Here is an 18,965-nt window from a genome sequence, read left to right on the forward strand (position 1 = left end):
AACATACAAACTCCTCACAGAAACACCCACCGGTCCTGTGGAACCAGGGATGGCAGTGTTCTTGCTGTGGGGCTCACAGTGCTAACCATTGGGCCGCCGTGCCGCCCAATCAGAGGTAAAGGAGGAGAATAGGGGAGGAGGGGGGTTTCTTCCAAACGAAGATAAAGTGAACTGAAAACTGTGGCTATTTATAGTAGCTTAGGGCTCATATGATTGGAAGATAGTGATTAGCACATGCGAGACCGGCTGTGATAAATCATAAGCACGTGATCCTCTCGAAATTAGTTAATGAATAAACTTCACATAGTGCACAACTCTATACAGTAAGTATGGCGATATTTTAAAAATGTTAAAAAGTCACAACTAAACCTTTGCTCATTATTAAGAATTGCGATTGATTGAAAGATTCAACCTTTTAATACATTACTGAAATAAACAATGCTTCAGAATTTAGTGTTACTGTTACTTTAGTGTTACTGACTTGATTCACTGAACGAATCAATGACTGTTTACATGGACATCAGTAATCATAATATTTGCCTTAATATGAATAAGACAATAATATATTAAGCTGTTTACATGAGTTGCTTTTGAATATTAGTTTTTAATCCTTTTAATAAAAAATTGCTGTTTACATAGTAGACTCTTAATCAGAATATTGTCTTAATCATATTAAAATCGGATTATTGGTGTTCATGTAAACGTACTCACTGTCTTTGAACACATTGGTAGGATGAATACTTCAATGACTCAAGACGCCCAAGTATATGCAAATTAGCTAAATTTAAATGAAGGAATCTACATTCTTGAATTAGTCAAGTGAATAAATCGACCCTTGAATAAATTGGCTCCTTAATTAATACAATCACATTTTAAGAAATCGATGTAACTTGCAGAATAAGTTACTAAACAATCATCAACCTCTAAAAAACAAATGATTACTCTAGAAGGCAAAAAACACAGAACAGCTGAGTGATACAAACCGAGAAATCTCCAAGCACAGTTGAACTGTATATTAAATCTGAGGACTCTAATGAACTGTTGCATAATCCTCAATTAATCATATTTAATCACATATATTACCTCAGGCATGCAGTAAACACATACTGTAACACTAAAAGGATTCAAGTCAATTCATTTATTCTAAAGCAACAGTAAACCCTGTTTCCAGCTGCCAGGGGTGTTGCTTTCTAAGCTGTCCTCATGTTTTATGCATGTGTGCTGGTGCTTCTCCAACAGGGGGACCTTGCAGTGGGTCCAGAGGAGGATTAGTGAGTGGCAGTCAGGCTTACCTTTACTCCCCCAAATCTCATTTTATGATGAAATATATTGAGATGCCAGATAGAATGCAATTCATCTCGCAAAACCTGAACTGATCCTAAGAGGTGACATGGGAAATAATACAAGACGTGCATGCAGTGGCATACTTGAGTGGATGATATCTGGGTGTAAAGTATTAAGGTGATGTTTGTTAAAAAAAAAAAAAGTTGTACCATTTAGAAAAGCATGATGATGCGTAAATGCATCGTTTAGATGAACTATCTATTAAATAAGTTAAAAATATGAATATTGACCAGAAAATAATATGACAATTGAATACCTTTAATATATATTTAAAATATAAACAAATCAAAATAGTAATTTCTTAAATTTATTGTTTAAAATGTCTTGTTTATACATGAACAACATCTTTATGAACCAATTATTGGTTTTTCTCGATTTGTTAAAATAAACCTTTCAAAATGTGTCTAAAATGAAACTCACTTAATATTAACCCTTGTGTACTGTTCAAATTGACTACCCTTTTGTTATGTTGGTGGCTGATTTTGCCCCATTGACAACCAAACAATCATGACACCAAACAATCATGCATCCTTGATTGTTGGTGTTTTTCCCTGTTGGAAAGAGGTAAAACTTTTAATTTTTACTGTTGGTCATCAGTTTGCAGCATTAACTCTTTAGATAGGCCTGCTCAAAAATGTTTGCGACTTTTACATTGAGTTCTATGGGATAAAACTACAATTTATAGTGTGTATGCATAATTTTTAAGCCAGAAACTAAGCTTTTTTTGCACAGCAACAGGTGATCAACAGTAAAACTTACAAAATGTACCTCTTGCTAACAGGGAAAACCAGCAACAATCAAGAATGCATGATTATATGCTGTCACAGCTTTTCAATCAAAAAATGCCATTATAATGGAAGTCAAAGGGGCAAAAACAGCCACCAACATAACATAAGAGTAGTCAATTTGCCCAGAGTGAATTGTTGATTTTTTTCACAGCATTTTCCTAAAATATGTGTCAACATAAAAAATCAAAAATCATTTCATTTGCTGAAACACAGAGAAAATTTAAATGGCCAAATTAAGACTCAAAATCACCCCAGAGTGGATGAAAACATACCCAGCAGCGCGTAAGGGTTAATGTATTGTTTGCTGCTTAATATTAAATAAAATCAATGTCACATTTGCAATTGGGCAGATATCTTGATATTCCAGCACTCTTGCTTGTGTATTATTATTAAATTATATCATATCTTAAAAAATTGGCAAAGATTTTTACTTCCATAGGCTTAATTATAGAGTCATTATATCTATAATTGGAAAGGATAATTAACCCAATTACCTCATATTTTTTCCACTCATGTGGTTTAAAACTTTATGAGATCCATTCTTTTGTTTTCAACAGCAGAAAGGAACTCAAAACGGTTTTGATGAAGTGAAGCGTGAGTAAATGATGACAGTGTTTTCATTTTAGGGTGAACTATCTCTTTAAACCCCACACAAAGTAATTGCTGTATTGAAAAGCACTGCATTGTTGACAACAACTTCCCTTTAGATCTTTGGCAAGTCTTAGCTGGGTGCTGAAGGGAATTTCTGCATACGAGAATGTCTCCAGGAACGTGACAAATGGAGGTGTCTCAGTATTAACCACCAACGTGAAAGCAGCAGGAAATAGTGCCAGAGCCTTTATAATTACTCCCTCTCAGTATAATTACCGGGTTTTCCTTTGACCGTGAAATAAAGGCACCTTGCTATGCAATCTGCTGCACAGCTCGTGGGAGATTTCTCCATTGAGGCAGACTTTTTGCCTTCATTAAATTTTGAAGGCTCTTACCTTATTTTTTATACAAAAGTAGCTTGGCTCAAGTGCATTTTTTTATTATCAATATTCAGACATATGGTAAATGCATATTTCATACCGAACTGGGTGTTGTCATGAAAATTTATGCGCAAAGCTCAAGTAAGAGATTTCCCTTCTGACACTTGCAGCTTCAGCAATAAAAATACATCTGCCCACATCTCAACACAAACTGCTGTGTGACAAAACTTTTAAAACATCCTCCAGATTTGCTGTGATTTCTTTAAATTAATAGCTTACAAAAAAAAATAACATTTCCTTAAAATTTATTCTACCCCACAACTTTATTTGTCAGCTGCAGCGGTGAAAGGAGTACAATCATACTTAAGTAAAAGTACTGTTACTTGCCTAAAAATGTAGTGCAAGTAGAATAAAAGCATCTGTTGTAAATATTACTCAAAGTATGAGTAACCATTCAAAAGTACTCAAGAGTAGTAAGTATTACACTGTAAAAAGCTGATGCATTTACATGTAATATGACAATAATATTAAGTTAGATTTAGGTTATGATGTCAGGTGACCAAAATTCAATGTCTAGCCAGTGTCCTAGGATTTACATTGCGTTAGAAAGTGACCAAAATCCGACCTCGAGCCAACATCTTACACCAATGTCATATTGACGTCAAATACTGACATTTATTCATCAGTTATGGCAACCAAAATCCAGTGTCTGGTAGACGTCATAGTAGTAACGTCCACACAATGTTAAGCTGTAACATCATTCATTGATGATATCTGGTTGATTTTAGGTTGGACATTGATGTTTGCCTGTCGTTGGTTTCTGATGTCAACCCTATTTTCATTTCCAAACAAAATGCAATGTCCCTACGACGCTGTACAAGGTCAATCTGACGTCATGTTGACGTCTTGTGCCTGCTGGATGTTAAGGCCATTTCGATCATCTTACAGTAAACATCCCTCATTTTCTCATCAGTGACATGCATCTAAACAGTCTCTGGGTCATTGCATGTACAGATTTTGGACATCTTCTTGGACACTTGTAATGCTTCCAAACAGTTTGCTGCAATTATAAATCGCCCATGTCTTGAGGTAGCTCATTATGATGCAATTTATCTTCTATGGGTCATTTGATTGAACAGGAATCATAAGACTACTTAGCCAATCTCCATAGACAAGAAAAAATAAAAGTAGTGACTGCAGTTTGAAGGAAAGTAGTGGAGTAAAAGTACAGATACTGCACTAAAAATGTACTTAAGAGGAAATAAAAGTACACATTTTTAAAAATACTTCTACAATTCCTGAGACATAATGCTCAATTACAATAATTTAAGTATTTTTTATTTGTTACTTTACACCACTGGTCAGCTGTGATCTTATAAATATGGAGTTTGGAGCATCAATAATTCACTAGTTCACTATCACTTAAAAAAGAGGGTGAATAAAAAATGAGAAAATTAGCATTTTTATGGTGAACTATAGTATAATATGATATGTACTATAATAGACAGTCCTGAAACAAAATATCATAGTTGACCATGATATTTTGAGACCATCATTCAATTAATCTCCTTATGTAAATGTGTGTAAATATATACTGTGTATACACACACATTCAGTTTTTATATTAATTTAAGTAATATTATTGAATAGTGTTCAAATGTTCTGATGATTTATATACAATCCAGTATGCAAAGTAAAATTTATGGTTTTAAGAGACACTAACAAAAGCCTTGTTTACCAAAAAAACAAAAGTTTTCAGCTTCTGCACAAATCTGTAAAGTTAGTTTTACAATATTTTTGTGCAGAAATAGCAAAAAGAGGTCTGCAGATTCTGTCTGGAACTTCTGATTAGATGAAGACTTATTGTTTTATCGAGACACACCTGTTAGGAACATGTGCTAGCATGGGAATTTTACATTTAGTACTTGTTTCAAAAGTGTTAGATAACCTAACATTTGACTATTACAAGCAATTATACTAAATTAGCAGCTGTTCTAGGTGTTAATGCAGATGTATGCTATTCTAATTACGCCACAATCAAGCACAATTATATTCCATATTGGCAGAGTTTGAGTTATCTTGTACAGTTGTCAAATTTAAACTGTTAGGGGGCTTTCATTAAACAATAGAATATTGCACTTGAATCATCAGCATGTCGTTTTCTCGTGCGTCATCAAGAACAGCTCTCTGTATAAGGTGTGGGATAATAAGGTGAACTAATAAGAAGCAATTGTTCCAGCCGTTGTTAAATTACAATGCTCCGTTAATTGTAGTTATTGAAAGGTGACTACTGGGGGTTTTGTTTCACAATTTACTTTGGCAGCAGTCAGTCATTGACGAAACGACAGGTCAGGAGTTGCTGCAGTTTGTGTCGATTGAAAATGACCTGCTCGCCCTTGTCTGTCTGGTCATCTGAGTTTAAAAGAGAGGCTTGTCTTTTAAAGTTCTGGGATGCACTCACAAATCTTTAACAACCTATCAACTGTAAAATGATTCTTCTATTTCTTGGTTGATGTAAGGCATCTGAATGATTTTAAAAGCCTTTGGCATATACTGTAGAGCTACTTAGAAAATATCCCACTCGAGTCAGCCGAGAATAAAGGGTTTTCATTTCATGCATATTTTTAGCAGGCAATGGAATTTCAACTATATGAAATTATATTATTAAAATGCAAAACAAAGTAGATTATTGAATTTAGTAATCAATATTTTAAGTCACAGCCATGATTTTGTTCGTAAGTGGGTTGCAGATGAGAACTTGGGAGGGTTGTTTTCTTTCTACAAAACATTTGATTGGACAAAAGTGTGAGTGCTGCAGCATGAGTCATCATTATCTTTCCATTTTGAGGGATGTAAACAATAACAATGGTCCTAACATATATGCTGTTTTACATTTGTATTACCTTCTGAGGACCAGAAAAGGTCCACTTGATGATAAATAATGTTAGCTGTGATTTGATTGAATTGCCTCTTGTTACAGAAATAGTTTGATAACAAGCAGGAAATGTTCATGGGCCAATGACATTAACACATTAAAATGGTCTATAAACATATGTTTACATGGATATAGTCAACAGCAGAATGTGCATTACAACAAACCATTGACAAAATGTTCAAATAGTAAACAAATCTCCAGTATTTAATAGCACATTATTTCTGAAAAGTTCTTTTTAGAGGTTTGATTTTAGAAATTTAATATTAAATATTTATTTTTTGCTAATAATAATACTCATTATTCGTGTCTTACACTTTGCTTCTTACAGCATCAAGAAGGCATTTGTTTTCTCTGAACTATTTGATCGTTTAAATCACTGACACAGTAGTTTAAAGGAGGATTAAGTAATGTTCGGGGTGTGCACCCTTTAGACAGAGAGCTTTCAGACAGATGATCAACATGGCAGGAGATGTGTGTGTCTAAATGCAAGTGCAAGTTTGTGTATGCGAGTGCGTGTTTAGCAAATAGCTGTGTTTCTGTACCACAGTCTGCTGTCAAGGCCTCTGAGGTGAAATTGTGGAGCTCAGCAGGTAGAAATAAGTGATGAAGAAATGATAGACATGTCAGGTTTAAAGGACAAGGCGCCCTTAAAGAGACAGTTAAACTTACTGGGAGAAATGTGTCTTGAGAGTTTGCATTTGCACACTGTTATTCCCCTCCTTTGGTTATTAAGTAATTTTGGTTATTAAATGGTCTAAAGAGCAAGCAGTGTGTCTTTTGTAAAAACTGAAGCAGTTAGGTGCCCTTATTTCTCACAAAAGAATTGAACAGCTTAAATCACAATGCTGACTTTCTTAAGCTATTTAACAAAAAATATATATATACTAAAGAAAATGAAAGAACACCATTCTGGTTTTAAAAGATCCTCTTAGAGATATAAACTGTGGATAACTTAATCATTTTTACTGATTACGGTAATTAGAGAACATTTAAACATTTACAGTCGCTTTAATGAAATAAACTGATTTGTTTATTGAGAAAGAACACATTTAATGAATTAAAAGTGACAGAAATGTTACAAAATATTTATATTTCATGTAACTGCTGTTCATATATTTGCTCTGTGTATCTTTCTACTTTTAGATTCCTTCATCTTTCACATTCAAATTAGCCCACATTCTTCTAAAGGCCAATTAATGCCAGATGAAACCATACACAAACAAGCCCCAGATTACAGCACATCACATATCAGACATCTCATGACCTAAAAAAAATAGCGAACAAACATGAAAACAATTGCCGAACTACATCAATGTAACACTATTCTGTCCGAATCCAACAATCCTGTCTGTTGATGCTGATCTGTGTCTGTTTGTGTGAATAACTGAAACTTGCCAAGCTTTTAACAGCTGTTCTGATGCTCAAGTGCCACTTGGTATGTTTCCGGATGGCTCATGTCCTTTAGGAAACATGACAGGGAATGGGGAATAAGGGGTTTTGATTGGACCATCTTCATTTAGAAGATAAATGGGGTTGATTTCACTCTTCTTATTGCCACTGGATGTTATTAGCATCAATACTGCAGGTGACATTTAAGTGTTAAAAAATTATTATTTTCTAGCTTTGTAGAAGTATCTAGAATTAGGGGGAAAAAAAGCTTCAAAATTTGTCATGCAATTTAATTTCCATGACAACAAGTTAGCCAAAATTAAATCTCTTTATTTGTTGTGTTTAATGTTTTATGCACTTTTTTGTCAAAACTTTCTTATAATTGCACGGACATAAAAAAAAAAAAAAATGGGTTAAAGAATTTGATGATGCTTTCATTCTACTTAAACACTAGACACAATAGTTTGAGCAGCAGGTTTGTAATTTGAATTTGTCATTTTCCTTTTTTTCAAAGTTTGGGTTAATATTCGACTTAGACTTGTTAAAGTTTCTTGAGCCAGATTCCACCAAGAGCAGTGTGAGGTTTCCTCTTTGCCTTGTCAGGATTTAGGTTTGATTAATATTTTGTAATTACTATTTTCCCAATGTATGATCTAAAGGCCTCTGGCAAATGAGAAAAATACATTCAATGTCAATTTGAAATGCAGTAGTTGATTCTGGAATTTTCTCCAGAAGAACATGTATTGAGCATTTTTTAAATGGATAGATAATGTTTTAAAAGAATGGATGGATGGAAAGAAACCAAATGGCTGGATGGATGGATGGATGGATGGATGGATGGATGGATGGATGGATGGATGGATGGATAGACGGATGGGTGGGTGGATGGATAGATGGACAATGTTTTAAATAAATGGATGGATGGAAAGAAATCAAATGGATGGCACATTAAATGAATTGATGAAGGGATGGATAGGGACAATATCTCAATTGGATAATTCATATCTAAGATAAATGTATGCATGAATTAGGAAAATTATTATAAATGTTTAAGGAAAGACATCTCTGATGGATTGATGGATGGAAGGATAACTGGATGGATGATTTATCAGATAGATGGATGGATAGCATCTCAGATGGATGGATAATTAATAACTTACATGTATGGATGCGTGAATGGATGGTTGAATGGGAAGTTTGTATCAAATAGATAGATGGATTATTATTTTAAAATTGGTTGGTGCATGTATGAACAATATCTTAGATGTACAGTATGTATGGATGGATAACACATGGATGGAAAGAAATTGATGGAAGATTGAGTGATGAACAAATATTATCTTATAGATATATAGATATAGATATAGATATAGATATAGATATAGATATAGATATAGATATAGATATAGATATAGATGGATGGATGGATAATGACTTTAATTAAACAAAATACTCACTTTATTTTTAGATTTTAGCACTGAAGTTAAGCTGGGAATTATCTAGTTAACCAATGAGAAAGCACAGTGCAGACTGAACCCCTAAGGGAACTCTTGGAGTGTGCTGAGAGACAGATGTCCGAATAAAAGCCATATTGAAGGAAAAAAAAAGCTTCTCACAGTTTTCTTGCACTAAAATTCAAACAGAACAGAATCCAGACCATTTTTAGAGGGAAAAAAAGATAAAATCCCCCTGATTATTTTTTTTTACTATAAAAAATGTGGTTGTTTACTTGAGTTTCAAAAGTACAATTGAGATCCCTAAAACAATGGTCTTTCTTTACATATATACTGTACACACACATTACATAACCAATGGACTTAAGAACATCTGTAGCATAACATAAATAGCCTTCAGCATAGTGAACTCTGCAATGGGTGGGCTTCACTGGTAACTGCGCACAATGTGTTTGATTCCCAAGTAAATTTGTGTAACGGATAACATCAGTGGCACGTGGCAGACGGCGAGACACTCATAAAAAAGGCTGCACACTTACTATCAAGTACCGTTTTGCATTTCAACACACTGATAGTTACAGTACAAGTCTGTGATAAGGAGACTGAGATAATTAGAGTAGACCAAAATGATATTTTTTGCATAGCCAAAACTGAGATGATTCAGCGCTAAATGAATATGCATGAGAATTTTTCATCAACAAAAACGCGGTTGCATAATCCAGGCTTTTATATTTTGTTATACAGTGTGAAAATGGGCCGTAATTAGTTAACGGTCAATTAGGTGGCTTTTGAAGGCTTTGCAATCAATATATAAATGCTTATTGTGCACACAAAGCCGGAAAGCAGGAAAAAGTCAATTACGTCTGATTATTATGCCTCATCTGTTGGCACAACAGCTAACATTCTGCATGGTTACATCACCAATGCCGCATTATGACAGCAACTTCACATCTGTGCTAATACTTCTTACATGCAATAAGACGAATACCCTGCAGCTTCTTAAATAAGTCACATCATTTGTGATTTGTTGTGCTTGTCTAAGTCTATTTAACATTCAATACATATGTCTGTTCAGCTCTATTTAAGAAATAGAAAAAATACATTTAATCAAGAATGCTATTGATTATACCTTTTATTTTCCCCCTCTTTTATTTTTGATTAAGAAGATTCTTAAGGCAAGGTCTCAATAAAGCAAAGCCAGGATTACACAACTCATAAATTGACAGAATTTCTAATGCAGTATTCGATTTCTTCCAAATGTAAAAGATGCATTAAGTCTTTCAAGCAAAACAAAGGAGGCTTGAGGATTTCTATTCGTCTACCAATGATGATTTGAGCAATAATATTTGTATGATGCTTTTTGTATAAACCATCAGTATGGGGTAATCCAAACATTGCAATTACTGGGCAGGGGTTTCACAAAAATAATAAGTGCTCTTGACAGTATGTCAGAAAATTTTGTTATTTTAATAATATTTGTAATCAGCAAGCCATAGCTTGGTTGCTAAATTTCCTCAACTGTTTCTTGTTGCTAAAGCTGATGTGTCTGTTTCCCGGCAGAATGCAGTGTTGATTAGAATGACAGAAGGGTCACTGGCTCTCTGTAATTTACTCAAGTCCCTTTGCACACATCGAATTTCCCCTTTTCATTTGGGTCACATGCATTCATTTGGCAGGAATGCTTGAGGAGACATAATCAGTGTGGATGATCGTGGTCTTTCGGATCTTGACTTTTTGGGTGTTTCGTGTGTTCTCTATGATTAGAAAATGACTGTAGCTGAGGTTGTGCAGTATATGAGCTCTGAAATCCACTGCCACACACATGCTAACCACCACCACCACCAAAAATATACAAAGAGCTGTTATTGAGTCTGAAGACTATCCGGTGGACGCTACACGCAGACACACCTCATTCAGTTAGGGTAGGGCCTTCCAGTTGCTGACCGCTGACCTTATACTCCCACACAGGACACTAAAAACAGCTAGTTCAATAGATCATCCAGATGTAAAAAAGCTCAGGGAGCAAACGTAGAATAGATGCCAAACCAAGGTCACTGCTGGAATTTATAGGTCTGGTATAAATATTTTGGCTAAATATAAATGTTGATTCCACTTTCAGTCTTAGCAGACTGAATGTATTAAAAATGAACAGCCTGTTTCTTCCCAGAGAAAACAGACTAAAAACATTGATGACTCATCCTGCACCACACACAGTTTGGTCCAATCAAATGCTTTCTTGAATAAGAATGCCCCACCCTAATACCCCCTTCAACCAATTACGATTTTTAAACATTCATTTTGAGTAACACATTTAGGAATAATTTCTACAAATAGAATAAAATCAGATGATTTCTGAATCATGTAATGCTGACTACATTGTGTATCGATGCTAAACATGTAGATTTGAATACATCATGGGAATACTGTACAAAAGTTTGCATGTGTGGCCCCTTTAGGACCTGTTGCCGCTTTAAGAGGCATCGCCATTTTAATGCTGCACAGCAAACTTTGTGAGAAGTGAGACAAGCCATTACAGTCCAGCTTGTAATATGTGTGCGTGCATCCTATAAAGTAAGTTTTGCTCAGTTATATAATGCTCTATAGCAGGGGGGTCCAAACTCAGTCCTGGAGGGCCGGTGTCCTGCATATTTTAGTTGCAACCCCAATTAAACACACCTGAACCAGCTAATTAAGCTCTTTCTAGGTATACTAGAAACTTTCAGGCAAAGGAAGTTGGAGCTAAACTGTGCAGGACACCGGCCCTCCAGGACAGAGTTCAGACAGCCCTGCTCTATAGTAACATTAAGCTGTAATCTTTCCGTTTGTAGTAAAGATTATTATTATATTGTAGTAAGCACATGCAATCTGATGTGATCGTTACCAATACAAGATCGTAATCTATACATCTGCCATGAGATTTATTAGTATATTGTTTGTACTTTATGTTCTATGTTGATTATAAGGTTGTTGTTATTCTTTGCATTGTAAACTGCTAGCAAATGTGTGGATAAATATTGTTTTGTTAAATGGCTTAGTCAAATACTAATATGGTAACCCACTGAGCTAGTGTTTCACTCATGCTCAGTGATATTAATGATAATGCCAATTGTTATTGTGCTGACAAATACCATGTTTGACATTCTGTATATTAATTTTTTGTATTTATCTTTGTACAGACAACACCTATTACATGCTACAGTAAAGCCTTAGAGAAAAGAACAGCTGTTGACTGCTATCCTGGGCTTTGACCAGCCCACCGGAGCAAGTGATCCATTCCATTACAGTCACCATTAAAAGTTCCAATTCCAAATTTTATAAATACATTACAATTAAAAACAGACATGTTATATAATAATACATTTTAATAATATTCTAAAACGTAACTTTTAGTAGTAAGTGTACTTTAAGCAATAGTCACCCTTTGGGAATATCCCAAATACCAAGTTTACTGTCTAAATATGATCAAATGTTTTCATCTAAACCCAAAAAGCAAGCAGCATATCATGGCTATGACATAACTATAACCTACTAACTCATTTTTAAGGCATGAGTACTTACTGAGCTCGGCGATGCTCCCCACACGGGTCGCCAGAAGTGACTGTTCAATGGTGCGGAGTTCAGCCTGGCTATAGGCATGGCCCTCTCCAGTTTTCCCTGCTCGCTGCTGGTCACGGTGCAGGTTCAGACTGTCCGGCAGGCTCAATACACCTGTGGGCCAAAGACCAAACAATTAAAAACAAATCAACATGCGGAAAAAGCCAGAACCAGACAACAAAACATCTGCAATGGGACCAGGAGACTTTGAGAGCTAAATGTTACGACATTATTATTGTCTGAAAGGTAAATCAAACAACCCCAGAAGCAATTAAAACTGCTGTTTTGGTGTTGGACCTTTTTCAAATTGCAACAAACCATGCGCCCACAGGTGAGTTCAGCAGCAGGTATTGGCTGATGCCTTGGTCGTCTAATGTTCATTCAGGAACCCTAATCAAATTACCGCACAGCACCGCAGCCAAGGCTTTTGTTTGAACAGGAGAATAGGCAATGACAGATGGGATATTGAGCTCAGCCACAGGTGAATAAAGACAGACAAGCAGCGATCTGTCTGAGCTAAAGGCTTTACACGTTGGGACTGTATTGTGTTTCTGAACTGGTATTAATTAAAAGGTGATATTTGTAGCTATTTGTCGTGGAGAGGTCCCTAAGCATTTGCCTTTTAGTGGTTTGGTGCATACAAGCTATATTGCTTTGTGATATTGCTTTTATATGAAGGATCAATGAAAAAGAAGTATCTCATAGCTTAGACATAGTATTATCAGTTACAACACATACATTTACTGCACCACAGGAGACACACAGAAAAAACATGCTGTAACTGTAACAGCTTTCATACAAATCTTTCAATAAGAGAAGTTTCAGTTCCACGGAGAAAATGGTTCAATGACTCATGTAGATAGTACTGTAATTTGGTTTTTGAGAAATCAATGTTAAACACGTCAGTTGAGAAATTATTCAATGACTCACTCACTCACTCAAAAAATAAAAAATCTCCTGATTTATAAATGAATTAGATGCATCAATTATTCGATGACTCAAACATAAAGCCAAGTCATCTGATTAGTTCCTGAATGAACACTTCTGAATGAACTGTTTAAGTATATGATTCAACGACTCATTCCTGAACACATTACACGCATACTGGCCTCTCTTCACTGGCTTCCTGTTCAGTTTGGCTACATTTTAAGATTTTAGTTTTGGTTTTTAATGGTGTAAGTTACATGTATGCATTAATTCAATTGTTCACCCTATCAAGGTGAACAAAAGTGTAACGGTCAATATGGCAAATAAAGCCCGCCTTCTAGTACAGGAGCCAATCATCGATCGCTTTATGACGAATAGTAGAACCAATCAACGATTGTTATAGACAGTACTGAGCACAATCTGCCTTTGACTTGATTTGCTTAACAAAGTCTCTGCATTGTCGGGTGACAGTATGTACATTTAAACAAAATCTGGTTCATTTACACCAATTAATTAAAGCATTTCATTTCAGTTAGCTTTTGACAATAAAGAAAAACAAACAAACAAAGGGTTGCGTTAAATTAGAACCGACAATCTAAACCACTACCCTCATTTTCCCTCTGTTTTCAGATAGGATGGCGGGCCAAATCAAAGGTTACCATGGGCCAACTTTGGCTCGTGGGCTCTAGTTTAGGCATATCTGAACTAATGGGACAGTTGTTGTTTAATTTTATTGGTGATTCCTAATATAAAATTCAATCGTAAGCTTGGCAAGCAGTTTTGGACAATTTGATGTTTCCCTATTCCACAGGTGTCAATTCCAGTTCCTCGAGGGCCACAGCTCTGAATAGTTTAATTCCAACCCTAATTAAACATACTTGATCAAACTAATTGAGTCCTTCTGGCTTGTTTGAAACCTACAGGTTAGAGGTTTGTAGCAGGGTTGGACCTAAACTGTGCAGAGCTGCGGCCCTGCAGGAATTGGAATCGACACCTGTGCCCTATTCAAACAGAAAGCCTGAGCATACCGCCAGAGAGGCGTTTCAAAGATGGCCGATATGACTTGCCTAAAAATACTTTGTCCATGCACAAGGTTAAAAACCAGGGGGGACCGTGCATTTGCAGTGATTTCCTTTAAACTCTGGAATAACTTGCTTCTCCATGTTAAGCAAACCACAACCCTATCTGTTTTATATACACTCTTAAAACCCATTTTTACACTTAGGCTTTTAATGTCATATGAAAGTCTTATGTCTGTTGTATTTGTCCTTTGTTCAAGATGTGTGTACAGCACTTTGGTAAACACTTGTTGTCTTTAAAAAAAGCTTTATAAATAAACATTGACTTGACTTCTCAATTACTATCCTGTAAAGACCTTACACTGATTTATTCTTGAAAGAATCTGTGATTTTAAATCAAGTAAACATACTATTCAATGACTTAAAAATAGTCTACCAATATGCTCCTGTATAAATAACTGTTTTTGAAACAATTGGTTGAGTAAAATATTCAATGACCCCCCCCCCCCCCCCCCCCAAAAAAGCCATCTCACTATAGCTTCTGTATCCACTGTAAGAAGCCATTAGTTGACTTTACTTTAAAGAACTGAGTAAACCAATTGCTTTAAAATGATTAAGTACATGAACTATGTGTGAAATCATAAAAATTAAGTTAAGCGAAAGTAACACCACAGAATTATTTTAAGCAAAATCAACCTGTCGCATTTAAGACAATGCATTTACTCACTTTTTTGAAGTAATCGCTTTTTACAGTGTAAATAATTGCTTTTGAAGGAATTGATTAAGTAAATGATTCAATGACTCAATTAGAAAGACTTCAACTATTTATAAAACCTAAATAAATCATTGATGTTGCAGTCTGTGACTTACTCATATCATTCCTGAATGAATCAATTGGGCATATGTTTCAATGACCCAGTCATAAAAACCCCACTCTTGAAAGTTTCACTTTCATTAACAATATGCAATAAAGTATAACACTATATAAACAAGGCACTTTAAAAGTAACATTCTTCAGCACTGCATGCAAACACACAACAGCCTGTCAGGAAGCTATTTTAAGCAGGTTATGCTCTTGACTTTCATCTAAAGGGATTTGTGTTGTCAGTCTCCCAGAGGTGAGTAAATATCCTGTCTCCTGCTGTATACCGAACAGAGCCGTTAGCACAAGACAACACAGGGAAAGAAACACAAAAACTCATGAAGATTTCATAACACCATGATTAAAATGACCCGGCACAGGGAGTTCTGGCTGCTCCCGATCTCTTTGTGGTTACTGACTTTATGCATAATGGAGGACCTGCAATATTCGCCAGATGGGAGACAAGCTGAATGCTTTGTCAAGAGACACAATGTTGTTCATGGGTGACATAATGCTTTTAAGGAATTTTGAAGGGAGTTCAAGCGTTTGTTTTGTTGATTGTCTAATGATGTTACTTTTCGAGATGAGTGCCGCAGTATTGTGTGAGGTGTGAGTGTATTCATGTGTGCGGCCCCTAATGAAGCCGCAGGACTCACGCAAGCCAGCGTCATGATGTCTGGTACAGTAGGTGCTGCATTTTGCTGGAGGTTTTCATACAGTTCAGTGAGAGGTGAGAGCGGATGATGTAGTCAAAAAAAAAAAAACAGGATCCGCACAAAGTTACAGGGGATTGCTTGAACTGTTTTTGTCTGTAAAGATGAAAAGAAAAAACCCTGACAGATGTGGGTGCCAAAAGTTTCCTGATAAAAAGTAAGGCAAAAATTAACTAAGGGGTATTATGAGATGGGTTTTGCTGTAATTTGACTTTTTGGCTATTAAATTACAAAACAATTAATTAATTTTTCTCCTACTAAGCATTTTACTAAGTATTTGTAATTATTTTCTTGTTTTGTTTTTGTTTTATTGCAATAAAAATGTATTTGATAATTTTACTCGTAATGTATTCAGCAATTGTTTTAGAATGTACAAAACATATTATATAGTAATAAATCTTTAATATATATATTTAAAAATTAGTGTTGATATACAATAAGTATACAGTGCTCAGCATATATATGTACAGCCCTCACAAATCTATGTTTTAAATCCATATGTTTAATAGGAAGCTTATACATTAGATTAGTCAGTACTGAAGCCAAATCTGGAGCTTATCTAACATAATAACCAACAAAACCGTTCCAAATACTAGCACAACCAAATTTATATGTTATAGAAACATATTAAATACAAATTTAAAAAAGAGGAAAAATCAAGAGAAGCAAAAAATGGAAAAATTTGGTGAAATTTTGAAGTTTGTGTTTTTTTCTTCAATATTTTGCTTGAAATTATTTGTATTATCTTTTTATTTTTAAATATGTTTGGTGACTAAAATTTCATTTCATTTCATTTCATTGTAATAAAGATGTCTGTTTAATAAATCTGTTTTGTTTAAATGCACCAAAATAGGTTGCCTTTATTCGCTGAGAAATGGTTAAAAACAATCCTTTTCAAAATGGGGTGAACTCAATTATGCTGAGCACTGTAGATATAATTAATATACAACATTACATAATATACAAAATATTAGAAACACATGGTAACGGTAAATGAATGAATAAATTAACTGAAATTAAATGAAATAAAACAAAAGCATTAAAATCAGAGATAAAATCAATCTGTTTTCTCATGCACAAACATAAAAAATATGCAGTGCAAACGAATTGTCACCACCCCAGGATAAATCCCAGAATTCCACAGGAGAAGAAACTGAGTTTTTGATCCCTAGAAATCTTCTCATGACTCTTTAACTCGGGCCAAAAATATGCACTCCAGAGGGAAAAAAAACGGGCCTCAATATTTTATGACCCCTCCGCCCAATCAACATTCCCGGCTCTCCAAACTATTCACTCTCCCCCTCTCCCCCTCTCTATACTCTCAGTACATCAACTTTTTAATGTCATTACAGACACTAAGAGATTCCTCTGCAATATTCATACAATCAGGTCAAATCACGGAAATGTGAGCTTGAACATTCTCCTCGCTCCAACTCTGCAGCCCCGCCATGTATCAACCATGTTATCTCTCTCCAGCACTTGTATTCCCCACTGAGAGAGAAGAAACAGATATTTTTATTCTCAGAAACGTGTTTTTCTTCACTTGATATGGGGTTAACTTAAATGGTAAAGAGGGCGGGAGGAGAAAAACGAGGCCGCAGTCCCTTAAAGGTTCCCTGAAGTGCTTTAAAATGCGCATCTTTGTTTGATGTGTGAAGTAATTTCAACTGAAACATGAAGACATCAGGACACATCAGGTATCCCTTCCCTTTCCAAACAATAGCCAGTAGCGTTTTGTTTATATCACAGCTCTGCGGGTCTTTGAGCTAAAGCACATCTGATTCATGACAGACACTAGCATAGCAATGCTGAGCCTGTTTAACTGTTTTGTTCCAAAAATACAGCATTCAATGTATTATTCTTTGTGTCTGTGTGTGTGTGTGTGTGTGTGTGTGTGTGTGTGTGTGTGTGTGTGTGTGTGTGTGTGTGTGTGTGTGTGTGTGTGTGTGTGTGTGTGTGTGTGTGTGTGTGCATTCACACCTATGGACAGCATATTTACAACAGTGTTCATGTGTGTTTGCAATGAGCAATCATGCAGGCAGAGGGTTTTAGCATCTCAGCTTTTTGTGGTTCTTCCCTGGACTGTTATGACTAATAAACAAAGAAGAGTTCAGATCAACACTGATTATACCATTTAATATTAGATTATATATTACATGTGAATAAGGGCCTATTAATCCCTGTGATTGTTTTCAGATAATAGAGAGCATTTGATTGGCCTTATGACAACTGATGACAAGCTGAAGTGCATAGTGATGTCATAAAAACAGTTGCTTCTGCTAGTGCCGATAGCCTAGGAATCATTGAGCCAACATACTGTATAGCGCAACTGTGCATCTCAATTCCCAATTCACTGATATTTTCCCAACCCCATCCCCCAAGACCTCACCCATCCTTTTCCTCCTTCACTTCCATTCAATTACTACTGTTCTATCATAATAACTGTAAAAATATCCAATAATAATTTGTTGATTTTTATAGGTAAAAGAGAGATACAATACATTTAGAATTTTAATATTTACTATATGAATTGTGCCATTGTTTTGAAGCACATTAGCTTATAGAGAACATTAAGACTAACATATACTAATAACTATATGATTTCAGGGGGATTTTAAAGACTGTGACCTGGTACCAAAATGTGTGATATTTAGCATGATGTTTATAAAAACGTTCTCCATAATTCAACAGTGAATTGAGGAGATGACACAGAGTCATAAGAACAGCATCTACTCGAGATCAGTTTGCAATAACTTTGTTTGAGACAAACTGGCATAAACAAAACAGAACAAATGCTGCGAAACACTTCAATCATAGCTGGGAAAGGTCTCCATAGCAGGAACATTCTGAAAACTCTCTGACAAGATTAGAGCACTCGCTTCTTTTCAAAACCACATTTAGTGACTTCTTCCTGAAAACTGATGCTGAAAAGAAATTGAGCTGGGAAAAAAATGTATTCAGAAAACATG

At 35.4% G+C, this 18,965-nt stretch overlaps 1 protein-coding gene across 7 annotated transcripts in view; it reads right to left on the reverse strand.

Annotated features, from left to right (window-relative positions):
* Positions 1–18,965, reverse strand: part of abtb3a (ankyrin repeat and BTB domain containing 3a) — a 207,940-nt gene that overhangs the window by 50,101 nt on the left and 138,874 nt on the right. For 6 of the 7 annotated variants that reach the window (XM_087247118.1, XM_087247116.1, XM_087247119.1 and 3 more), the window contains one exon: positions 12,440–12,589. Coding sequence is in view for 3 of the 7 variants with exons in the window: in NM_001327842.1 (NP_001314771.1) it covers positions 12,440–12,589 (150 nt within the window). In the remaining 4 variants the exon portion in view is untranslated. 7 annotated transcript variants of the gene reach the window in all.

This window comes from Danio rerio, chromosome 4 (genome assembly GCF_052040795.2).
Source record: "Danio rerio strain M-AB ecotype USA chromosome 4, GRCz13ab, whole genome shotgun sequence".
NCBI lineage: Eukaryota > Metazoa > Chordata > Actinopteri > Cypriniformes > Danionidae > Danio > Danio rerio.